This window comes from Rhincodon typus, chromosome 4 (genome assembly GCF_021869965.1).
Source record: "Rhincodon typus isolate 14 chromosome 4, sRhiTyp1.1, whole genome shotgun sequence".
Lineage (NCBI taxonomy): Eukaryota > Metazoa > Chordata > Chondrichthyes > Orectolobiformes > Rhincodontidae > Rhincodon > Rhincodon typus.
The window spans coordinates 90511259-90538433 of NC_063335.1; the positions used below are offsets into that span (position 1 = coordinate 90511259).

General features: G+C 40.7%; 1 protein-coding gene across 1 annotated transcript in view; it reads left to right on the plus strand.

The window, feature by feature from the left end:
• The window catches only part of LOC109935063 (unconventional myosin-Id-like), a 121915-nt gene that overhangs the window by 63349 nt on the left and 31391 nt on the right, over positions 1-27175 (plus strand). Inside the window, exons 14-19 of the mRNA XM_048595790.1 lie at positions 3203-3335; positions 7596-7762; positions 11857-12064; positions 21290-21513; positions 24559-24703; positions 25884-25988. Coding sequence (XP_048451747.1) covers positions 3203-3335; positions 7596-7762; positions 11857-12064; positions 21290-21513; positions 24559-24703; positions 25884-25988 — 982 coding nt within the window. The remainder of the gene's footprint in view (positions 1-3202; positions 3336-7595; positions 7763-11856; positions 12065-21289; positions 21514-24558; positions 24704-25883; positions 25989-27175) is intronic.

A 27175-nucleotide genomic window follows, 5' to 3' on the forward strand; every position in this document is an offset into this window, starting at 1 on the left:
TCTAGGCCCGAAACGTCAGCTCTCCTGCTCCTCTGATGCTGCTTGGCTTGCTGTGTTCATCCAGCTCCACACTGTGTTATCTCTGACTCCAGCGTCAGCAGTTCTTGCTATCACTGAGTGAGATGAGGAGAAACTCCTTCTCTCAGAGGGTTGAGAATCTGTGGAACTCACTGCCCTAGAGTCGAGTGGAGGCAGAATAAATCAACAGATTCAAGAAAGAAATAGATATGTTTCTGATGAAAAGTGGGATAAAGGACTATGTGGAGCAGGAGAGTGGAGTTGAAACTGTGATAAGATCGGCCATGGTCATGTTAAATGGCAGAATGGGCTTGAGGGCTGAATTAACTACTCCCGCTCCTAATTCCCATGTTCCTATGATCCCTGGAGTACCCCACTGCCATCACTCCAAAAAAAATCAATCTGTTCATGAAATGGCATCTTGGGGTTGCAAGCTTCTGCGAGACTATCACAGCCTAAAGGTAGACCATGCCACTTAAAGACAGTTTGCACCTATTAAAGGTGAAGGTGCATTTTGGATGTATCTGGTGCAGAAAGTACCTGGAGTCGTGTGTGTGAACAGAAAGAAGCATGGACAGACACCATGCTCTAATGTTCCCAGACTAAATAGTAGAGCTTCTTTACAGAAGAAGAGAGATTGCCTATCCATTGGGGGAATAAGAGACCTTCCAGATTGACACCACAAAGGCACTGTGAGCAGACAACTGTGACAGCCAATCCACCTGCATCTGGATTCAGTGCCAAAAGAAGTTCCATTTCATTTCCTCATTCTTTCATGGTGTTGCTTATCCCTAATTATCCCTGCTTGGCTAGGCCATCTCAGACTTAACCACATCGCTGTGGACCTGGAATTACATGCAAACCTTACAAGGTAAGAATGGCAGATTTCCTTCCCTCTGGAACATCAATGAACCAGATGTGCTTTTACAACAATCAACAATAGTTTCACCATTTCTGAGATACATTTTCAAGTCAAGATTTATTCATTGAATTTAAATTCTAGCAGCTGCTGTGGTGGGATTTGAATCTGTATCCGTAGCTTTCACATTATCCTGAGCTTCTTGATTACTAGTCCAGTGGCACAATTAGTATGTAACCATGTCCCCTATATGGTCCCACGTGAGTGTAAATAGCATAGTCTTACAACTAAACTTGCCTACATGGTTCACCTGCCCATCTTTACTCACTGACCAGTAATCAATAGTACTTCATATCCATAGCTTCACCATACTTAGGATTGCTGAAAGCCTCACACCCACATCTTACAGCTTACACACACTTTACCAGCTATTCAACAAATACAAGTGTATCACAACCAGAGGAAGCACCAACTAATTGGCAGGTAATAGGCTGCATGTCCTCACCCGAATAAAAGTGATGGTGCTGGCCATCATTAGAGTGATTGTGACTGAGGCCATGCTTGCTGACAAGGTGAAAACCATTGATAATGGTGATATCTGCATAAATGAATCTTTTTCTCAAATCCCAATTGCGCCTCATTCCACAACCTCTGTAGATTTACAAGAGATGGTATAAGCATGCAGCTCCTGCCTTTCCCTCACCTCCACTCACAACAACCCTTCCATTCTACATTTCTCCTTTCAGATGCCTAAGAGCTGCCAACTTATCAGGCAGTGGTGCAGGAGTAAGCAGGACCAGAGGAAGAAGAGGCTGATGATGCAACGCCATCATTCACTCTGACTCTCATAGCCATCATTTCAGATATTGACTGTCTACACTTTAGAGCAAGGCTTAGAGGCTGGATCAGCATGTAGTGAGATATCAGACGAAACCAGCCTGATCCCAGAGGGGAACGAAAGCAAGGTGTCAACTCACAGGTTCTGCTGCAGATGATTCAGATGGGAATTCAGTTGGGGAATTATAAGAACAGGCTGGTAGGTACATAGAGCAATGTGTGGTACATTGACAGGTGTACCAGCTATCCTATGTACAATGCTGATGACCATGAAGAATTCCAGCAGAAGTTTGCACATCGATGGTTGCAGGAATGGAGTCGCTGGGCAATTGATCTGCCACACTCTGAACCTAGCCACGATGCAATGTCTGAGGGCTGCCACTCTTTGGATTCTCATGGTGACCCAGATGCTTACAGTACAGTGGACTGGCACAGAATGAAGGGTCATAACTGCTGCTAGGATAACAGACATGGAGAAGCATGAAAAACTCAGTGTGGTCACACATCAGCTGGACACTGAGGGAGTGGAGCCCTTGCTGGTTGCAGTACATCTCTAAATTTACATGCAATATCCCTAAAGCGATGTCCATGCATTTAGTGCCACCCCACACCACGGGGAAGCTGAAGCCCACTCTGCTTGCCCTTGTCCTCGAAGAAAGCATGAAATGCTTTGAGCTCTCTTTACTTACTGAGTCACTGTGATCTCCCTTACAAAACAGTGGCAGGTGAAATGAGAGATGTCAAAAATGCCTGATGTCAAAATATTATGCCCACAGTCATTTTCACACACACTGGCAATGCTATCATCACCTGGCCTCTATATTATGCAATCAGTGTTAGATTTCAGTACGATCCTCCTTAGTGAAGTGTAAATACTACACACATTGTTCCTCAGGTTGAGGTCAGAGAATTGCTTCCTGAAGAAGTTGATTTAGACAAAGATGCTCAAGTGGAAAATGACAAATTGTGCCATCATGATCTGGAATCATGTTCAGCTGGACCTACGAACTCCCAGTATACCTTCCCAGCACCTACACTAAGGACCTACCCAAAATAGGCATCGACATGCTCCATTCCCTGCATGGGCACTATTTCCAACTCAAAATACATAATCACATTCAAACCAGTCTGAGAATAATCAGATTCAGTTCTAGAGATTAGAATATTTGCAGCATGAGAAATGGAAATATTCCTGACACATTTGGGGTTGGGCTAGGGTGCGAGACATTAAATTACATCTTAACTGATATTACTGAGTTGGAAAGGTAACATCTTCTGTATCTAACCTGTGCTGTACTAATTTTGTGAGTTTTTGAAGGGTCGACAAGAAGGGAACTTTGGATCTAATCCATGCTGTTCCTGTCTTAGAAATCTCATTCAATGAGAAAAGAGAGAAACTCCACATTTCTTGCACTTAACAGCTGGCCTTGATCTGTGAAAAATCTGACGTTATTACTGGACTGAAATATGTTGTTTTTCTGTTTTTAGTTCTAACCCTGTGTTGAAAGACATGTGGCCAGAAGGGAAACTGAGTATCACAGAGGTCACAAAACGACCTCTGACTGCTGCGACCCTGTTCAGGAGTTCCATGATTGCACTTGTTGTTAACTTGGAATGTAAGGTAAGGAGGTTTTATCTGAGTCACACAGTCAACCGCCCTGTTTATATATTACAAGGACAGTGCAGTGCAAATCCTCTCTAATGTTCAGAGCTCAATTCCATCACTGTTCACCTACTAATAGTAGGTGGTCCCCTTTTCCCCATGCTAGCTGTGTTGAGTTCTTGTGGCACAATGGATAGCAACCTTACCTCTGAGCTAGAAGTTCTGGTTTGGAACCTCATCTAAGACTTGACGTTTAATGAAAGTGAGTTCATAATGCAGCCAACAAGGTGCAGGGCTGGATGAACACAGCAGGCCAAGCAGCATCATAGGAGCAGAGAGGCTGACGCTTCGGGCCTAGACCCTTCATCAGGAACTTAGGGATGGACAATAAATACTGGCCTTGTCAGTGCCCCATCGCATGAAAGATTGAAAGAAAACAATTCATTTACATGTCTCCTTCAAACATAACTTAATTGACATGTCTCATGCACTAAAATCATAGAAATAGAGAAACATAGAAATCTACACAGATGACATTCAATCCATGTACTGTGTTTCCATAAAGAGCTACCCAGCCTAACTCTACTTTTCCGTCTGAACCTACCCTTAATTTTCATTTCCCTGCCAAGCTAATTGAAAATCTCCCCAACACGACCAGCCAATCTCCCTGGGTGATATCAGTTGAACTGTTTAAATGTGACTCATCTGGATTGTACAGTGGGCCCTGCCCCAGAATCAGTTGGATACTCTTGTTCCTTCACTAGCTCTCCAGTTAAACCTTTATTTTCACCATCCTGCATCCCTTTTTCCAAATGATAGTCACCCATTCCTTCCTTGACTGCCCTTCCTTAAGCTGTGTGGTGACCACTTGAAAAACATGCTATCTACATAACTCTCAGTCTCGTGAATGCCCTGCTGTGCCTCCTGCCAGTGCTCAAGCTCCAAAGCCTGGTGCTCATGCTGATCAAATTGGTGGCACTTCCTACAGATGAGGACATTCAGACTGCCAGGACCGCCTGAGATTTCCCCACATCCTGCAGGTTGTGCAATACATGTGAATAACCTCTCCTGCCTTCCCTTGGTTAATAAAAGTCTAACCCTAAATTTAAGCCAAGTATAAAACTAAACAAGTTTTCTTTTAAAAAAAACGATAAATCTTACCTTTCCTTAATACATAATTATATAAAGTGAACAAAGACAACTTACTGCCAATCAGCTCACTGTTTTTTGCTGATGCCCCTTTCATCAGCTCTTTAAAATTCTCCCAGGTTCCTATTGGGGTTTAGCTGCTGCTCCTACTGAGCTCAATCTGGGTATTGCCCCTTAGGCTTTTATCAGGAAGCTGTACTAATGCTTTACACCTCCAAGTTTCTTCCCCTCCATTGCTTATCCAACTGGCTCCCCATTGAGTCAGATTAGACATTTTATTTCAGAAATACTTTATACATATTATGTATAAAAATAGTCACAACAGCAGTTTGGTTCTATCCAGTAGGATATGAGGAAACAGGCAAATATTGGAGATTGACTCTGTCTAACAAACAAACCAAGGCATATCTTACTTGTACAAGACTATATTTACATGCATTTGAGGCACAAAGCGGGTCTGATAACTGAACAAATCCCAATTTATCTTTGGCAGAATCAAATTAAATTATAAACTAGAAAAATCTTATCTTTATTTATGTCTAAAGTCCCTCAAAAGTCCAGATGCTGATTTGCTGTACACTCCTCCCAGACTGCTTCAAAGTGATTCTGACAGCTGCTCACTGCTCAGGTTCCTTCGCTGATTCTGTATGAAAATACACACTCTGTGGCTGCCCACCAATGGCTCTTTCCCTTGTTTTACTAGTGTCTTTAAATGTAATTTTACTTGTCTCTCTCACTGACACTCGTAATATTCCCACTCTGTACATTCCTACTTTCAGGGACTTGCTACTTGTAACTCTCCTGCAACTCTGCAGCTCTGTCTATGAGTATGCTTGGGTCCATGCCTCAACAAAATAGAAGCTATTATCGAGTGAAAAATCAACAATTTACCAAGAGTGACCTCGTAACACCTTCCTGTTATCCACCAATATCTTCCCTGTGTGGCAGTGATTTAGATTTTGTTCTCAATGTTCCACATTCAGCTTACACTCTGTTTCTGTCTGATCACTCTCAGCAAGTCTCTTCAGCTAGTTTTGTCTGTTTCTGGCATTGTTTCCTTTTAGGCCTGCTCAATTTCTCTAATCATTCACACACATACACAGCCTTTGCACATCTCGTATGTGCAACCCTTTCACAAACAAACAGAATGTAAACACTCACACACAATTGTATACACACATAAAAACAACTCACTCACATAGGTACATAACTCATTCTGATAAACACAACAAAAATTTGCATTCAACTCATACATGTATCTTATTCTTACACTACTCATTCATACACATAGGAAAACTATTCATGTATCAATCACATAACTCATACGTATATTTTATTCACTCACAACCTAATCGCATAAAACACAACTCAATCCCATGGGGCAGAACTTTTTCACACACATATATATACAACTTACACTGGTATATAATTCATTAATTCACAGCCACATATAACCTCACATCTAATTCACACACAACTTGTTCACACCCTGTACACCCGTACGCAACTCATTCAAGCACACATTCACACAAGGCTCAATCACATACACAAAATACATTCATGTGTCTCATTGATACTGAATTCCTTCACTAAAGTCACTCACCTGATCTCATCTGCACACATTTCATTCAGGTGTCTTGTCACATACTAATCATTTCCTTACACACACAGCCTGTACACATCACACTAACAACACATTTACATGTCGCATTCATTTGTCTCATTCACATGCCTCATTCATGCACAAACAACTCAGAAGCCAGTCTCGCGCACACGCAATTCATTTACTAGTCTCATTCACTCACATCATATTCACACATTCTGTTCTGTACTAAATTTCTTATATTTAATCCTATCCCCTTGTTCTAGACTCTACAATCACAAGAAGCAATCTGTTTCGATCTACTTTGTTCCAACCTTTCACTTCCACCAAATCACCTTGCAATCTGTTCTAACAAAACTAGATTAAATTGGCCTCTGGAGTGACTGATTCGGGCTACAACCCGCTGCCTTGGTCTCTATAGCAGTCTTTCTGTTTTATATGTTCTTTCATGTCCTTCCTGGGACTGTTGTCATTTTTCTCTGCCATCATAATTAATTAGCTTTGTTCCCAAAGGAGTGGAATCCAGGACAGTTATCCCCTTCCCCTGCTGCTGCCAGTTGAGACACATTCCAAGGTCAGGGCTAATCTAAGCACATTTGACTGGCTTGGACTGTTGTCACATGGGAATATCATGCAGAAAGTGAGAGTGTACAAGGTCTGTGGGAGAAGACTAAACAGATAGGGTAGAGTACATAGTTATGGTGATTGATTCGGTATTGTGGGAGGAAGTAAAATTGCCAGAGTATAGTGCAGGATAAGACTAGGTTTATAAGGACTTTGGATATCCTGGCTGATGGACTAAATAGGTTTCTCTTGTTTCTTACTCATTTATGTTTTATTTTCATTCAAGGGCAAAGGTTGACAGAATTTAGTGTAAAAAGAAAAGATTTGGTGTTCACCATTTTAAAGCAAGTGAGATGAAGAAAAATCTATTCCAACAAGGAAGTCAGGAATACATGAAAATATGGACACTTCTCAGACTTTTCAACTTTTGCACTTTTAATGGAATGAAAAAATGGAATCTTACACTTTGACAGGTTCTTTACTTTCTATGTTACTTAGGCTGGAGGTTGAAGGATATTTTCTTATAGTCAACTAGGAGTCTATAAATGACCCTAAATGGGGAAACAGTTTGACTTATTGGATTCTATAAAATGAAGGTGAGTGGGAAACACTTTGAGCCATTAGAATTGCATGCAATAAAGTCAGAAGGATGGAGTATGGTCATGTCGACTTTATGCAGTGTGATTGGCTAAGAATGCCCTTGACATATTGCAACTCTCGACAGTGTGAGTGAATAGAAATCAGTTTTATCCATTTAATTTTGTATTTTTGTAGTAAATATACTCGAACTCTTGATCCACCAAGGTTCTGTACTAAGGGAGTGAATGGGAAGATGTTTGAATCATTATAATGATAAAATTGAATTATCTGTCTTCTGTTTAATTAGGTCACGCACGTAAATAACCATCTCTGAAAAGTTCATATATTCTAATAATTTTGTATATCTTTTTGCCCCTTTTCAGGAACCTTACTATGTACGATGCATTAAGCCCAATGATCAGAAATCTTCCTTAATCTTCGATTATGAACGCTGTAGACACCAGGTGGAATATTTGGGACTTTTGGAAAATGTGCGGGTGCGGAGAGCTGGATTCGCTTATCGACAACCATATGAGCGTTTCCTGCAGAGGTAAATCCATTTCTGTGTATTCACAACGTTTGCAGGCTTAGAAGTGGAAAGCTGAGCATTCATTTAGGAACATAGGAACACGAGTAGATATTCAGCTTCCTCAAGCCTGCCCCACCATTCAGTATGATCGTAGCTGATCGAACATTTCACTCCCTTTTCCCCATACCATCCCTATAACCCTGGAAGCTATTGGTAGTCAGAAACTTATTTAAAGGGAATGAGAGACAACAAGGTGCAGGGCTGGATGAACACAGCAGGCCAAGCAGCATCATAGGAGCAGAGAGGCTGACGTTTCGGGCCTAGACCCTTCATCAGAAAAGGGGGAGGGGAAGGGGGTTCTGGAATGAGTCTGGTTATGCAGCTTCTTTTTCCATTCTTCCTCTATTCCTTAGTAAAGTGGTAAATCTATCTTCAGGCTGTGATGCTAGATAATGTTTTGAGTCCAGTGACCCTTCTTCAGAACTGATGGTAGCTGAGAATAGTTATGCACATTTATAAGCTTTTATTTGCAGAGATTTACATTACTTATGCATGGCCTCATCTAGCCACCACAGCTTTAGGCTGCTCCTATTTAATAGCACAAGTGAATCCCTGTTCATATCCATAATTGAAACACAGGAATCAAGGGCATGAATAGGCCATTCAGCCCTTCAAGCCTGCCACACCATTCAATATGAAAATGGCTGATCATCCAACTCAGTATCCTGTTCCCGCTTTCTCCCACATAGTTTGATCCCTTTAGCCCTAAGAATTACATCTAATTCCTTCCCAAAAACATTCAATGCTTTGGCATCAATCGCTTTCTGTGGCAGAGAATTCCATATGATTCACCACTCTCTAGATGAATAAATTTCTCGTTGTTATAATCAACAGAGATCATCACATCTGCCCAGTCTGTTTAAACACATTATCTAATTTCAATCCCATTCAATTAATCAGACTCGACATTGTATAGAAACATCACATGTATTGTAATATGACATTGATTCTAGACCAGATAGGCCCGAACCTTTAAAACAGTGTGTTATGATACCAGGTGATGTTACTAGTATACAAGTCAGAATGTAGACTGAAATCTTGATAGATCATAATTTACCTTTTTTTGGTTTATAATAAGATGATCTATCACTGAAACATAAACATGTAATATTGCATATTTCGTTTTAACAATCAACAGTTGCATAATATAAATGAAGATAAACTAGAATGAACCAAACTATTTATGTATATGGCATAACTATTACTGAATCCCCCACTATCAACATCCTGGGGTTACCAGTGACCAGAAACTGAACTGGACCAGCCATATAAATGCAGTGACTACAAAAGCAGGCCAGAGACTAGGAATCCTGCAGTGAGTAACTCATCTCCTGTCTCCCCATATCCCACCCATAACCTACAAGGCTCAACACAGGAGTGTGATCAAATACTCTCCACTTGCATAGATGAATGCAGCTGCAACAACACTCATGAAGCTTGACACTATCCAGGATAATTCAGTCTACTTGATTAGCATCACATTCACAAACATTTCCTCCCTCCACCATCGACACTCAATGGCAGCAACATGTAGCATATACACCATATATTCCACCAGGTTCTCTACAGGGCACTTTTCAAACTCATTACCACTTCCATTTAGAAGAACGTCCCATGAGTGAATTTGGAAAAGTTATTTTTCCGAAATGGCTGAAAATAAAAAGAAGCCTGCGTAACTCCATCCCTCCTTTTATGGAGAGCATGCCACCTGTAGGAAGGAAACTACCAAAACAAGCCTGCTACTTTTAATGCTACAACAACAAATAAAAGAGAAAAAAAGTCCTTTTTAAAGCCAACATTAAAAATAAAAAATGGTAAAAAGCACCAGATTCTTCTTCTGATATTCCAAAAGAGCATAAGAAAACAGTAAAAATGGAAAGCAAACACATAATAATGGATCGGTATTTTTTGACTTCTGTCAGAATTCTACTTGTTTAAACAACATTATGGTTCAACGGACAGCTGACAAAGAACAACCAGCTGTCAAATATCTGCTTCCCTTCCATACTGAGGAGTTAGAACAATAAAATTCTCTGGTATTTATGATAATGACTTCAAAAAGCCTGGCAAAACTTTTCATATTTTAGAAAATCAAGAATGTTTGAGTCAAACATTACACAAGCTTGATACGCAAGCTTCAGCACATGGTACACTGCCAATAGGCAGTTGAAATGATTACCCAATTCTTCAGCAGTTGTCAACTCAATGGAGTGGAGCATGGTTTCACCAAAGCTTTCAGTGGGACACTACTTTGTTAAAACCAAATAAAACAAACTCTGATCTATTAAGCCAGATTTCAGTCTGAAGTCTGACATGTTCAATAATAACATTAAGTGGGAGCACGGTGGCTCAGTGGTTAGCACTGCTGCCTCACAACGCCAGGGACCCACGTTCGATTCCATCCTCGGGTGACTGTCTGTGTGGAGTTTGCACGTTCTCCCCCTGTCTGCATGGGTTTCCTCTGGGTGTTCCGGTTTCCTCCCACAGTCCAAAGATGTGCAGGTTAGGCGGATTGGCCACGCTAAATTGCCTGTAGTATTTGGGGATTGTGTAGATTAGGTGGGTTATAGGGGGATGGGTCTGGGTGGGATGGTCTGAGGGTCGGTTTGGACTTGTTGGGCTGAAGGGCATGTTTCCACACTGTAAGGATTCTATTCAATTCTACTCTAACACTTGCAACTGACCAAAATGGAGAAGCCTGTTTCAGAATGGCACTAAGCACATCAACAGACTTCATCAACAACATGCAGAGGTGAGGTTGAGACGTTAGACAGTTCTGATAAATCTCTAAGCAACCTGTCTACCCTACTTTGCAAGCAACTCCTTCCCCAAGTGCAGTAGTCTACAAATCATGTATTAGACTTTTCAACCATTTCAGAACCCATTGAACTGGTGTGAAAGCAATTCACCCCTGATCCTGCTAAGAAGATATTTATATCTGCCTTCAGATCTGAAGGAAGGTCCTTGACCTGATATGATAACTTTGTTTCTCTCTCCACAGATGCCAACAATAATGCTCAACTCTTACAGCTGTTTGTGTTTTTATCAACCTGCCCAATTTGGCTTTCTCAGGTCCTCACACTTCTCTGTCTTGAGCTCCATCTGCCACAGTTTTGTCCACTCACTTAATCTGTCCATGTTCCTTTGTAACTTTGTGATACCATCCTCTGAAATAATTTTGCCTCCTATCTTTAAGTCATCTGTAGACTTTGGTATGTAACTCCCTACATTCTCCAAACTATTAGAATCTATATAATAAAAATCTGAGGTTCCATCACAGACACATGTCCCATCGATAAGACAGCAAACACACACTTTACCTCCATTCTTTCCAGCCTTCTAACAAATTATCAGCCCATATTATGAGGTTAACTCTAATTCTGTGTGCTGTTATTTGAGCTAACAAACTCTTGTGTGGAGCCTTTTTCAATGAGCTCCAGAGGACCAGATAGACAACATCCATCAACAGTCCTCTTAGCTTATCTAAAGCTGAAGAAGAAACAGGAATGACAGAGCCACATACACCATATTCTGTCAGTGAATAAAGATGCCTAGCCTATGTAATCAGATCCTGTCTAGCTCAAGGTCCAAACTTATTGAGTTTTCCACAGAAGAACTGTAAGCTTTCATCACTGGACACATTATAGCATCATAGAAAGGTTCAGCACAAAAGGACATCTTTTAGCCCGTTTGTCCACATTAGTTGAAAGAGAGTTATCCAACCTTATTCCACTTTCCCAGTCTTGATCCAGATCCTTGTAACTTATGACTTTGCAAATGCATAACGAAACATTTTTCAAATGGGATGTGGGTTTCAAGTAAGACCTCCAATGCATCCCCACCCCTCCAAACTCTGGGTAAAGAAATGTCTTCTCAAATTCTTTCTAACCTTTCTATAATTTGCTTTAAATTTTTAAATTTGTGCCCCAATAGTGAAAGTACTACTGCTATAAATATATATGTGTGTTTGTGTGTGTGTGTATGTATATTTACGGGTATGTTAATTACCTGAACATGCTTTAATATCTCTGTCCAATTTTAAACACGTATGTCAGGTATAAGATGATTTGTGAGTACACTTGGCCCAATCACTTGATGTCTACAGACCTGGAAGCCACCCGAATGATCGTAGACCAACGTAACTTCCAGCAAGATGTTGCCTATGGAAAGACAAAGCTATTCATTCGTACACCGCAGACGCTATTTGGACTGGAATCAGCACGGGCAGAAACAATTCCTTTAATTGTGCTGTTTCTGCAGAAGGTAAAGATATGAAGTTGCATTAGAGCAATTTATTAAACCATCAGCTGCAGAGCTTTGCAACACAGGGAGGTCATTTGGCCCACCTTATCTATGGCAGATCACCAGAGCAATTCAAAACTAGTGTTGATTTGCCATCTATCAACAATAATCTTCTGGCCAAAAAAAAACTGATAGAACTGCGGATACTGTAATCTAAAACAAAAACAGAAATTGCTGGAAAATCTCAGAAGGTCTGGCAGCATCTGTGGAGAGAAATCAGAATTAACACTTCAGATCCAGTGACCCTTCCTCAGAAGATTCAGAAACGTTAGCTTTGATTTCTCTCCTCCAAAGCTATCAGACCGGCTGAGATTTTCCAGCAGTTTCTGTTTTTGTTTCAATAACCCTCTAGACCTGTCTCAGTTTTAAAAATGCATTCAAGGTTCTCTTAAGAGATGCATGGGTCTCTACAACCCTCAGATTTGTTTTGATTTTTGGGGGTCTAACCAGAAAAATGGCAATTAGCCAACAAGTTCAATCTTGAAATAAGGTTCTAGCAACATTTAAAATTTGATAGCTGAGCTGAGCAATTATCTCATCAGATTAAAACCTCAAGTTGGGCAAGGATGGCTACCAGCAAAATAAGTTGACATACAAAAAGGGAAGAGCGGATTATTGAAATTGATGAGGAGGAACATCTTGAGGCAGCAACCGTCCAGCACTGTATGTGGCTGCAAAGTCCACAAAAATAATTTAACATTCATTTTAGTGGCCTCTTTGTTTCTAATATCAATGAAACTGGTCGGAATGTACAATTCAAAGGCTCCAGCTAGTTGCAATCTGAGAAGCCAATCAGGGTCCCAAATTATGTCATAGGGCACTAATTCCCATATGAAACAAGGCTTACCTCTGGAAGTAGAGGGCTTTGGGCATCTGGCGGTAGGTCCCTTTCAAAATGGAACCAGCTGCCTGGATGGTGTTAATGGGGAGGTAAGGTTAGCGATGTCATTTTACAACAGCTGTTAATGCTAGGAGAAGGCACTTAAATCAATAAGACTGTGATAAGACAAGAAATAATCCTAAGTGCTTCTGAGTATAGAACTTTCTCTATTCTTTTTAGTGACAATTACAGATAACTTTTATGTAAGATAACCGAAATGAAAAGATTAACCTGGGCTGAAGCTCCACTAATTCTGAAATACAACACCGACTTTGGGTGAAGAACGGAGCAGTGTGAGGAGATTAGGCAGACCCCAGTTGAACTTTGGCACAGTCTCCTCATGGAGATAAACTTGTCTTCTCGATCTCTTATTAGTAATAGTTAAAACACTTAAGAACTAATGTAATCTGTATGTAGTTACTGAGATGTAATAAACCAATTCTTGTCATGTAAGACCTGGGCATCAAACATGGTTATAACATGGTGGTACACATGAGCTTCTTATTGCTGTTAGAATGATAATTACTTGACTGATCCCCCCGCCTCAACCAACACCCCCCACCCCCCCAAACAGTGCAAGTGATGACTTTCTATTCACCTTCTCAAAACCCATAATTGTTTTATAAATAGTCCGACACACTGAGCGCTCTGTTGTCCCAGTACCATCTCTAAGATGATATATTACACTGAGGCATCATCTTCCCTCTCCAGTCCTATATTTGCTGCTGGTCTAGCAGCATCACCAAAGCAGATTATCTCAGTGTTGTTTGTGGGAGCTTGCTGTGTGCTAGTTGGATGTGGCATTTCCTAAATTATCATAGTGAATCAAATTTAAATCATTTTGAATGTTCTGTGGTTATGAAAGTTGCTACATCAAACTAATTTATTTCTTTTTGTTACCTATAAAGTTCTATGTGAGTTGAGCAGTCAAATTTGATTTATTTTGGTTGGACCACAAGAAATAGGAACAGGAGTAGGTCATTTGGTTCCTCAGGCCTGCTACACCATTCAGTGGGATCATAGTTGATTGTTGGGGGGGATTGTAATATAATCCCAGCAAGTTAATTGCTCTTTGTTTATTTCTGAGCTTTACCCAAATGGCCTCATTTGAAGTCGCTTCTAGGATTTCCTCCCTCAATACAGCACTGGTGGTTTCGTTGATCAACAATGCAATACTCCCACCTCTCTTGCTTCCCCTACTATTGCATCTGAATCTTCTATACCCTGGAATTTTGAACTGCCAGTCCTGTCCTCATTTGAACCATGTTTCAGCGATTGCAAGAATATCATAATCTCCCATGATGATCAATGCTCTAAGTTCATCTATCTTACCAGTCAAGTATTCTTGCATTAAAATAGATACAATTTAGCTTTCTAGACTTATCCTGTCTTGGTCTTATGCCTTATCCTGCCCATGTCTTCTCCACATACTGTGTTGTCCTAGCATTCGTTCTGTATCTGACTGGACCTTGCAATAGTGTTAGGACTTTACATCTACTCTCTGCCCCTTCTCCCGACCACATCAGTTTAAAACCTCCCTAACAGAATGAATAAACCTCCCAGCCAGGATATTGGACCCATGCTAGTTCATGTACGAAACATCCAGCTTATACAGGTCGCACCCACACCAAAAACTGTCCCAATGATCCAAAAATCTAAAGCCATCCCTCTTATACCATCCCTATAGCTACATTGTTCTGAACTATCTTCCTATTCCTATACTCAGTAATGCATGGCACTTGAAGTAATCTGGACAGTACAATCTTAGTAGTCTTCCCCTTTAATTTACTACCTAACTTTCGAAGTTCCCGCTGCCGAACCTCACTTCTTGTTTTCATCTATGTCTTTAATACCAATATGTACCACGACTGCTGGCTGTTCACCCTCCCTATTCAGAATGCTCTGTAGTCATTCTGAGACATCCCTGACCCTGGCAACAGGGAGGCAACATACCATTCGAGAGTCTCATTTGTTGCCGCAGAACCACCTGTCAGTTTCCCTTACAATCGAGTCCCCAGTCACTAAATCTCTCCCAGTCTTTTTCCATCTCTGGTGCCACAAACTTGGCTGTTGCTGTTTTCCCCTGTGAGGTCATCCCCCCCAGTGGTATCCAACATGAAAAATCTGTTTAAGAGGGGAATGGCCACAGGTGACTCCTGCACTACCTGCACATGCTTACTAGTCCTTCTGGTTGTCATCCAATGTTTTTCTGCCTGTGTAGCCCTTACCTGTGGTGTGGTAACTCTCTAACTGTGCTATCCATGATGTCCTCAGCCTCATGGATGCTCCATAGTGAGTCCATCCAGTCAATCAGGAGCTGCAGCTGAACACAGTTCCTGTACATATGGTCACCATTGAGACTGGAAGGGTCCCAGATTTCCCACATGTTGCAGGAGGAACATTCTATGGGACCAAGTTCTTCTGCCACTGTGAACCTTATCAACTACAAACAATAAACTAAGGAACAATTACCCAACCTCACTCTTTATTCACAAAGCAGATTTCTCTCTCTATCTTTCAATTCTTAACAAGCTACAAACAGCAAACACAACTTTGCACTCTGTATTCCTCCTGGTACTATACACTCAGTTTCAATACTGCTAAAGGTAAAGGAACATTCAATTAGTTAGTTATATTTCCCTTTTAAGATGTTGACCCAGTTTTATGCCTGAAAAATAAATTGTCTGCAGGTATAGCAGTACCAAGTTCCCATCACCATTTCAATATTCTAACATTTACAACACACACCTTAGAATTGCTCAGGTTTGATCTCAGCCTTTCTGAAGAATCATTTGGTTTTATAGATGCTGTCTCTGACAGTGATTAATGGGGAAGGGGGTCCAGGTTCACAAAGCTCTTCCTCACTCTCAGCTCTGTAGAGATCACATGAAGATGTCTGGCCTACTTTCGAGACCTTGGCCTCTTCCTGCCAGGCTTGATAAATGTCCGGTTCCTTTATAGCAATGCCATTTATCAGGCCCTAGGGGGAGGATTTGAAATTATTAGATTTTTCCGCTTTTAGAAATTGGAGCAAAGAAACAGAAGCAGAACAACCTGAATACCACTCAGAAAGGTAGAGACATGCAAGCACCCCGATATACATCTACACGAGAACCCCAACACATATATAGACAGGCAGTTATGCAAACATACATATGACCAAATACCCACATTTACATGTATTCACAGAAAAAAAAGCATAAATAGAGACCAAAAGCCAAAACTATTATTACATAAATATACATTTACATACACTAAAATCCTACTGTGCCCTATCTCAGGTTTCCCATTGTGTTGTCTGAGAGCTTTTTAAACCTGTCATCATATTGAAAATTGGCTATACTAGTGCAGGTATGTACCCTTACTGGAAATGGTATAAAGTTATTTCTTGAGCAGGCATATTCTGATGATTTTATACCAACTTCTATCAAAGTAGACTCAGCAATGCAACTACTAATGTGAAACTGCACAGCTTCCAACTCATGTCATTTGCAGCTATTAACCTACTTATTTTATCTAACTTTTAGTCATCTGCCCTAATAGCACTTCATGTGTCTCACTGTCATATTTTGTTTTCCAATTTTGCTGTAAAGACTTTGCCAAGTTTTATTACATTAAAGGCACTTTTTAAGTATAGCTATTGTTGGAGTGTCAGGCATTCAGAAATCATTGCAACAGCAAAGGATATGGAGAACTGGCCTAATTAAAGGTATGTTGACTGCTTCATGGACTCATAGACGTTTACTGCACAGAAGGAGGCCATTCAGTCCATTTTGTCCATGCTGGTCAACAATGATCTCATGACACCAATCCCATTTTCCAGCTCTTGGCCCATAGCACTGGAGGCTATGACAACACAAGTGAATATCTAAATACTGCTTAAAAGTTTTGAGACTTTCTGACTCAAATGACCTTTCAGGCAGTGAATTCCAGACTTCCAATATCCTCTGTACAAAATTATTTTCCCTCAACTCCCGCCTTAGCCTTCTACCTCTCACCTTAAATCTGTGCTCCCTCCACAAATTATTGATCCCTCCACAAATGGGGAAAGTGCCTTCCTATCAACTCTGTCTGTGTCCCTCATTTTATAAACCTCTATCAGGTCACCTCTCAATTCACTGCTACCAGGGCCCCTCTAACTCACGTGGTATTCTGGTAAACTTCTTCTACACCCTCTTTAGTGCAATCATACCTTTCGTATAATGTGCTATATTCTATACACTCCTATAATCCTGCATGCTGTACTCCACTTAAGGCCTAACCATTGTTTTATACAGTTCAATCTACTCTTATATTCCATGTCTCAGCTAATAAAGGCAAGTGTCCCAAATGTATTCTCAACCACCTCATCTATCTGCCATACTAGGGATGTGATGGAGATGAAGTTAGATTTTCAGTACTTTCCAAGTTCCTACCATTTATGGAGTAATCTCTTGCCTCGCACTTTTCTGGGTTGAATTCCATTCACCAAAGTAATTTATCAAAAGCTTTGCTAAAGTCCGCGTAGATAACATCAGGTGCATTAGCTTCATCAACACTTTTCGTTACCTCCTCAAAGAATTTGATTAAATTTGTCAGACACAACATTTCCTTGATAAATCCATGTTGATTATCCCTTAATAATTTATGTTTCTCCAAGTGCAGTGATATTCTGTCCCACAGAATCCTTTATAAAATCTTACCCACCATCAAGGTTAGACTCTTTAACCAGAAATTTCCTAGCCTATCTCTTTCTCCTTTTCAATAATGAGTCAATATTAGCTGTCCTCCAGTCCAATGACACTTCACCCAGGGCCAGAGAGGACTTGAAAATTACAGCCAGGACTCTTGATATCTCCTCCCTTGTCTCCCTCAACAGCCTGGGACGAATTTTGTCTGGGCCTGTGAATTTATTTACTTTTAAGGCTGCCAACTCCACTAGTAACTATTGTATCTCTCTCTCATCCGCTCTCTAAGTTCAATTTTTTTCCAGTATTTAACAGTCCTTCATCCTGATGTCTATACCAGCACCATCCTTTTCCAATGTGAAGACCGACTCAAAGTATTCATTGAGGACTGTGACCATATCTTGATGTCCAAATACAGACTACATCTATGGACCATAATGAGCCCTACACTTTCCATGATTCTTCTCTTGCTTTTTACATATATTTTTTAAAAATCCCTTTGGGTTTTCCTTTATTCTACTTGTTAATGCTTTCTCATGGACTCTGTTGGCTTTGCTAATTTACTTTTTAAGTTCCCTTGAACTTTTTTACTCCTCTAGGATGTCAGCTATATTGAACCTTAAGTATATGCCAGAAACACATCCTCTTTTTCTTAAAACTAACCTTTATGCCTCTTGGCACTCAGGGTTCTCCAGTCTTGGTCTCACCCTTTGTCTTTACAGGAACATATTTGTCCTTTACTCTGGCTGTTTCTTTGTTGAATACCTCCTATTGCTCTGACACAGTTTTAGCTGTAAGCGGCTGCTTCCAGTTCAAATTGTATCTTATCTTGGTAATATCAGCTTTCCCCTAGTTTAGAACTTCCCTTCCCAGCCCATGCTTGTCCTTTGCCATAGCTATCTTAATTTTGTTATTTCATTCATGGAATGTGGGGGTCACTGGCTAGGCCAGCATTTATTGCCTATCCCTAATTGCCCAGATGGCAGTTAACAGTCAATCACATTGCTGTGGGTTGCAAGTCACATTTCGTCCACACCAGGTAATGATAGCAGTTTCCTTCCCTAAAGAACCAGATCATTCACAGTCAGCATGATCATCATTATTAATGTAATTCCAGGTTTTATTGAGTTCAAGTTCCATCATCTGCCATGTCAGAATTCAAACCCAGTCCCCAGAGCATTACTCAGGTCTCTAGATTAAAGTCCAGCAATAATACCACTAGGCCATCACCTCCCTCTACCTAGCTGAGCTTGGCTACTATCTCTAAAATGCTCCCCTACTGATGTGCCTTCCACCTGCCCAAGCTTACTTCTGCATATTAGGTTTAGAAAATCCCCCTCCCTTGTTGGGCTTTCTATGCACTTGCTTGCTCCCCACCTTGCACACTAAGCCTATCCCAGATAATACTTGGGGTAATTAAAATCCTTTAATATTACTGCTTATTATTCTTACATTCCTCTGAAATGTAATTACACATTTGATCCTTATCACCCCCTTACTGTTTGAGGGCCCGTTGTGTTTTAATTTTGTCCCCCTTGCACCTCCCAGATACTGGAGGGATTTCATTTCCTCTGTATGTTTAATGTAGCTAGATTGACAATCATGATAAAATGGTACAGGCCTGAACATAGCATAACGGGGTCAAGCAGTAAGTTAAAAAATAGGACACAGAGCAGTTGAGTTTCAGCAATAGAGAGGCAGTGGCAATGGTTTAAAACCTGAATGCTTCAGATGCTGGTTACTCACAGTAATATATTAATTTTTAATTAATTATTCATAGAAATATTTTTAATCAAGCAGTTGAAGCTGAGCATGAATTCCAAAAAGAGTTCATCCAGCAGCTTCAGCAGTCTTCTTTTCCAAATCTTATCTTCCAATCAATAGTGTACAATATGTATACTGAATACAAAATACTGAACATGCTCAGATTGTCTCATGGCTCACTTTATTTAGTACAGGGTTAGCCAGGTTAAAGTAACTGCAACAAAAATCATTAAAACCATTGGAGCTGCTTCTTATCACACATTAGTCACATAGGATTTTATGTCTGTGGATGCCATGTAAATCAGAATTTTGTTTGAAAGTAAGTTGGCATCCTTTTTTACACCTTTCTATTGATTTTTATTTCTGCTAAATTAAATAAAAGTTCAATCTTTGTAATATCCTGGTGAAGAGTCTCAGGGTAGGTAAAAAGTGAACAAGACATAAAGTTTCCATTATACTCCCCATTAAACACTCCCAAGCTATGAATGGAATCTTTGTGAGCCAATGGGGTATCTGCTTCTGGCTGGAGAGCTGGTGAGGACCCCACGTCACTTATTATTGGGAAGGCGCATTGTACTGTGTACAAGCCAGGCACTCGAAATCCCCCAAATAGAGGAAGAGGTTGGGGCAGAAGTCCCATTCACTGAGAGGTGCTGGCCAAATAGGCTGACAATTCTACTGAATGGCCATGTTATTGGCGAGGTGGTGGCTGCTGTCAGAGGCTGAGGGGAATTATGGGAACCCAGGCTAGAGATGGTGATCTTAGGAATCTGGGTGCCATGGAGAGAGTTTCAGGGTTATGTGTGTTGGAAGAGGGTATCAGCAACAAGGTCAGGTCTTGGGTCTCGGGTCTCATGGCCTCATGACCCTACCATCCTTGCTGATTTCAGGGCTCTCTATCAGACTCTGGATGCCAGTTGAAAGAGGAGGCCCCTCTGCCACCTCACAAGGGTTCGCTTGCACTTCTTACTTGGCAAGTTCACAATAACATATTAAATATAGACAATCAATGGTCTTCCCTTTGTTTTCCTCAGAAAACCCGGAGGGGATCCTCATGAGGTTTATACCAGCAATGGCCAGATGTGGACCAAAAGTTGACATTAATTGGTTACAGGCCTTCCTGTCACGGAATTATTCTGGGTAGCGATGAATGTAGCAGAGTGCCCTTCCGCTACCCTCTTGCCTATTTAAACGTTTCCCAGTCACCAACCTCTCTAGCCATGCACAAAATCCCACCTTATGTCCTTCTAATATCTCTCACTTGCAGCCTCAGCAACAATTCTGTAATAAAACTATATCTTTCCATTTGTACACTGGCCATTCAGTAGTGCTCTTGAGTGACATTTTTAATCAGTGATAAAGTAACTGCAGTATTGATTCTGGGTTTACAAGACAATTTGAGACTGAGATTCACTGAAAACACAGAATGTGCTGAGGTGGCACGATAACTCAGTGGTTAGCACTGCTACCTCACAGCACCAGCAACTCGGGTTCGATTCCACCCTCAGGGACCGTCTGTGTGGAGTTTAAACATTCTCCCTGTGTCTGCATGGGTTTCCTCTTGATGCTCTGTTTCCTCCCACAGTCCAAAGATGTGCATTCTGGGTGGATTGGCCATAGTAAATTGCTCATAGTGTTCAGGGATGTGTGTACGTTAGGTGGGTTATAGGGGGATGAGCCTGGGTGGGATGCTATGAGGGTCGGTGTGGGCTAATTGGGCTGAAGGCCTGTTTCCACACTGTAGGAATTCTATGAAATGACAGAAAGAAGGTACTTGAGACCTATTGCTAAAAGGTGTACTTCACAGTTGAAAGCTGTGCAATAAAATGTTGAAAATTCCATCACTGAGCAGTTTCCTTCTATTTTCCTCCACAGCTCTGGAGGGGAGCCATAGCGAGGAAACGCTGTCGGGGTATGAGAGCTGTCTATGCAATCATGAGTTATTACAAAACATTCAAGGTCAAGGCATATCTCATCGAGGTAATGAGACGCTTCCAGAATGTACGGAGCATGAAAGACTATGGAAAGAGTGTGATATGGCCAACGCCTCCAACAGTCTTAGTCAAATTTGAGGAGAATATGAAATATCTGTTCCGAAGGTAAGATGTATTTTCTTTAAGGAACTTCACAAACTTATTTGATTTGGTTTGCTTGTCACAAGTACCTAGGTACAGTGAAAAGTTTTGTTTGTAAGCAGTACAGGCTGATCATACCATACAAAGCGCGTAGGGTAATAGAACAAGAGTGAGGAATACAATATTACAGCTGCAGAGAAGGTGCATAAACAGTGGGACCAATATTAAATTTAAAATGTGAAATATCCATTCATAAATCTAATAACAGCAAGAAAAAAGCTGTTCTTGAATCTGTTGGTATGTGTGTTTAAGCTTTTGTATCTTCTGCCCAACGGAAGAGGTTGGAAGAGACTATAGCCTGGGTGGGAGGGGTCTTTAGTTATGTTGGCTGCCTTTCCGAGGCAGCAAGAAGTATAGATGATGTCAATAGATGGAAAATTGGCTTGCATGATGTACTGGACTGTGTTCACAACTCTCTGTAATTTCTTATTGCCCTGGGCAGACCAGTTGCCATACCAAACTGTGATGCATCAAGTGTTCCTTACACTGCTCACCAAAGCCTTCCAGGGTAGCAGTGGATTGAGTAAGAATCAGATTATCTTTTTATCTTTCTGCATTTTTGATTGCTGATTGAAATTGGAAAAGGGCTGTTTTAAAATAAAATAAAATAAAAACAAAGATTCACTTTTTAAATTCAGATTCCCAGCATTCATCACAAGTGTTATTTACACTTCTACAAATGGAGGGAACATTGAAGAAGCTCAGCACATCTGGCAGCATCTATGAGAGAGAAACCATGTTAAGGTTTTGAGTCCATTATGACTCTTGTATTTACGCTGCTGTTTGTTCAAGCAGTACTGGGAAGTTTATTGTGCATGGGCTGAAGTCAGGATACATGTAAAAAGGGAGATTCGGCTTGCAATGGGTAGATAATTGGTACCTGGAACGGTGATGAATTGTCAATGACAAGGGCCAACAGTCAGGTGATTGGTTCCCAGGTAGCTGAACAGCTTGAGTGGGGGAATGATATGTATAGGACCCGCAGACCTCCAGAAAGGAAGGTGCTGTCTTTTTCACTGCAATTAACAAAATATCCAAAGCCTGAAGAAAGCTAGCTTAGTTTCCCCTCACCAGTTGTTGTAAGCTTTTGATTTTAACTAAAAAATCAGAGGCTTTATAAGTCGTAAACCTGTGCCTCCTGCAAGGAAGTGAAAGTACCCGGAGAAGGAAGGTCAAAAAACCGAAATCGGGACAATCCAATAGCATCATCTCATTGAATCCTGTGGACAGGGACCACTGAACTACTCTCCTAAGCTCCCATTCCACCCATAACATCGTTTTGTTTTTTATCTTTGTCTGTCTGTATGTCTGTATGGGGTGAGTTATAAGGGGGTTAAAATTTTAACTAGGAGAGGTATATTTTGATGGTTCCTAATTATTTACTAGTAGCTCAAATCTATTTATTTGTAATGAGTAGTCATTCTTGTTATATACAGGACCCTGGTCTGTGCTTTCTGTCAAATTCTGTACAAAAATACAGGTACATTGGGTAATTCTGCAAACTCTGATTAAAATTTTTAACTTTAGTGATGACTCCAGCAGTAGAAATAAAACTTCCAGTGAGATGTGACACAGAGTAAACTTCCCTCTGCATTTTCATAGAGTCATAGAGTCATACAGCATGGAAACAGACCCTGTGATTCAACTCGTCCAGACTAGCCAGTTTTCCTAAACTGAATTAGTCCCATTTGCCCACATTTGGCCCCTATCCCTCTAAACCTTTCCTATCCAGGTACCTGTCCAAATATGTTTTAAATTTTATAATTGCACTTGTCTTTACCACTTCCTTTGGCAGCTTGTTCCATAAAAGCCCACCAACCTCTGTGAACATGTTGCCCCTCAGGTCCCTTTTAAATCTTTCCCCTCTCCCCTACAACATTTTCCTCTGACTGTTCTATGAGCTGGAATTACCTTACCTCAGATGTTTTCAGAGTTAGAGTGACTGTGGTGCCATTTAAAAGTGAAGAGGGAGACCTAGCTCAGGGATTTCCTGGCAACCTCAAAATTTGTACTCATTTGCATAAGAATGGGGGTTGCATGCCCACACTCTGAACTCCCAACCTGACTGGCTTCATTGTCGGGACAGGCATTGCCCGCAATTTTCATGGATTCAAGCCAACTTCTTCATGCCTCAGAGTTCAGGGCTCCCTTGTAGGGTTATGAACTGTGGTCTGGTTTTGTGAGCCTTTGGAAGGTGAGTTCAAAAAGTCTTACCCATGGCCCCATTTCCCTTTATGTCAACTCATCTTCCCATCTGGACCCATGGCCCCTTATAACCCAATGCCAATTTATAACCAATTAATGTCCACCACTCACGCCCATGACTTCTCATAACCTCTATGCCAACATATGGCCCTTCCATGCACATGCGCCCAATATATACCATGTACAGAAGCAGTCAAACCTCTAGTGACAATGTATGCAATTCCTTGGCCACAAAAAAAACATATTGACAAATTATATGAAAAGTGTGCAAAGTGCCAGACAGACCATTGAAGTATCAATATGTGAATTTACACAAAGACAGCTTAGCCAAAATGTAGCGAGCATTCCAATTCCCGAAATCTCACCATGAAAACCAGCACCCACCGTTTTCATTGGGTGTTGGTAGGGAGGGTGTTGTTGTAGATTATGCATTCATAGTTCATGTTGCAACAGCAAAGATAGAAGTACAACCACCTTAGACCAGAATTCTTGAAACAATGTTAGAGTATTATAATTTTCAGGAGAATGTCTGAACATATTGGAGATGTTTCAAAGGGTAAGGTACCCTATAGGAGAGCTTCAGTGATTCTCTTGAGAGAGTTACAGTGCCCTGTGGGAGGTAAAATAAAAAAAAGCTTGCTAATGCTTTCTGACTGTTGACATAAGCCTGATGACTGTCATCATAGCATTTGTGCTTAATGACTGATTTTACGATCAGTCACAGTGGGAATATTATAACAGTAGGAAAGTCAGGAGTCTTTCTGCCGCTGTTATTGACTATTATTCTACATTACTTTCTTGTAGGTGGAGGGCACGACAAATTGTGAAAAACATCCCACCTTCTGATATGCCACAAATCAAGGCAAAGATTGCTGCCATGGATGCACTGCTGGGGCGAAGAAAAGACTGGGGTGTTCAGAGAAACTGGGAGCAGGACTACCTCTCATCTGTAAGTATCATTTGCCATCAGTTTGTCAGCCCATCTTATTTGTAGACAGAAAACCTTGTCTCCATACTATTTCTGCCTTTAGTTAAAATGAACAACTCAAATTTTACAGCACCTTTAACACTGGAATCATCTTCAAATCATTCACAAATAAACAGCAAGAGCAAGACCTTTACATTTATTCAAGGCTGATTTAGGTAGATTTTTGATAGACGAGGGGTGTCAAGGGACAGCAAGGTCTTGCCAAGACCATGTCAGCTATTACCTCATTGAGAGGTGGAGCAGGATCAAAGAGCTAAATGGAAAAATTCAGCTCCTAAATCCTATACTCCTCTGTTCCAAAGTTATTGTTGAAGAGCTGACCTGACAGATTCTGACACACATTTATTTTATGAAAAATCACACAGGATGCATAATGGAATGTTTCATACAATGGATGAGTCTGTCTGTCAGGAACGCAATATCTTAAAAATATTCCTTACAGCTGTAGTCATGATTTTGCTCACTTCCTTTGTCTATGTATGTTTTTACGATCCTTTTGTCCATACATTATGAGTTGGAATTCCCTCCCTAACTGTCTCTGTCTATCCCCTTCACTCCCTTCTTCCTAAACCTAACATTATGACCTAATTCTCTCTCTCTTTCTCTCTTTCTCTTCTCTACATTACACCCTTTCCTGATCTGAATTTTGTCAGATTATATTCCGATAAAGTACATTGGGTTTTGTTAACAACATTAAATGTATTCTAGAAATGCATGTTGTTGTTGTTGTTGTTGGTCAACCTCTTCCTTTCCCTCTGTTCCTATTTCATTATCCCTTTAAAGCATGAGATGGATTTATTTTTGTTCAGTAACAATGATAAGATACATGGATTAAAGGTGGCAAATCAGCATCTTATTGAGTGTTAGAATAGATTTGTGAGTTTAACAGGCCCAGTCCTGTTCAGCATATTGCCTGCTTTCAAATTGGTGACAACCTCCCTGTAAGCAGGATGTGTCAGAGATTGCCCAAGTACATTGACAGGGGGAATGGGAGGAGCCTTCACTCTTACAGGCCTCTCCTTCCTACTGCTGGCAAATATGAAACCTTTATTCATTGACTCCCTGCTGATTGTCACAACACACAGACACACACAACTGCTTTTGGAGCTGTGTTCTGACATTATATGTTCTGTACCTACAGGCCAGGGACAATCCAGAGATGATGTCCCAGTTTACCACAACCATGAATGGACTGAAAAGCAAGGAGCAATTCAGCTCTGTGCTGTTCTCTGCACATGTACGAAAGGTAAGGATAAAGAAAGAATGAGCCTTCATTTTAACTAGAACAATTGCTAACAACAATAATAGTGCATGAGCGTGCTAATCATTTTATATGACTTTCAATCCCACCTGCTGTCTTAAACAGTATATCGCTGTTTGTAAACTCAAGCAATTAATGTTACCATAGTACTGTAGTGGACAGGATGTGGCCATTCAGCCCATTATGCTCAGACTGTTTTTTTGTGAGAGCTTCAGTCAGCCCTACTACTTGCTGTTCATCATAGTTCTAAGTATTTTACTCTTTCATAAACTTATTCAAGTTCCTATTGAAAGTCACTATTGAAATATATCCACCACCATATCAGGCAGTGTGTTCCAGATCATAAGAACTTTTTGCATAAAAAAATCTCATTATTTCCCCAATAGCTCCTTTGCCATTTGAACAATGCATTCAACATTATTTGGTGATTTTCCTCAACAAAGGTTGTAAAATTTGCTCTTCACCTCTCCATTCTTTTGTCAGTATTGAAAATGGGATTGTTAATGGCAAAGCCTCATCAAAGCTGGACTTCTTTTATTCAAACTCCTTACCCATTCCACATTCAAAAGATGTTGACCCAGATAGAGTCATAGAGTAGTACAGCATAGAAACAGGTCTTTCGGCCCAAACTGGTCCATGCTGACCATGGTGCCCACTCAGCTGGTTCCAATTGCCCATATTTGGTCCATGTCCCTCTAAATCCTTCCCATCCATGTATCTATCCAAATGTTTTTTTTAAATGTTGCCTTTGTACCTACCTCAACCACTTTTTCCAGCAGCCCATTCCATATATGCACCACCCTCTGCATGAAGAAGTTGCCCCTCAGGTTCTTCTTAAATCTTTCTCCTTTCACCTTAAACCCCTAGTTTTCAAATCCCCATTCCTGGGAAAAAGACTATATGCATTCATCCTATCTATACCCCTCATGATTTTATAGACCTCAGTACACCACTCATTTTATACACCTCTCATTCTCCTACATTCCAAGTCCTATCCTGGCCAACCTCTCCCTATAACTCAGGTCTACTCATCCTGGCAACATTTTTGTCAATCTTTGCACACTTTCCAGTTTAACTATGTCTTTCCTATAACAGGGTGACCAAAACTGTACACAGTACTCCAAGTACAGCCTCACCAATTACTTATACAACTAACATAACGTCCCAACTCC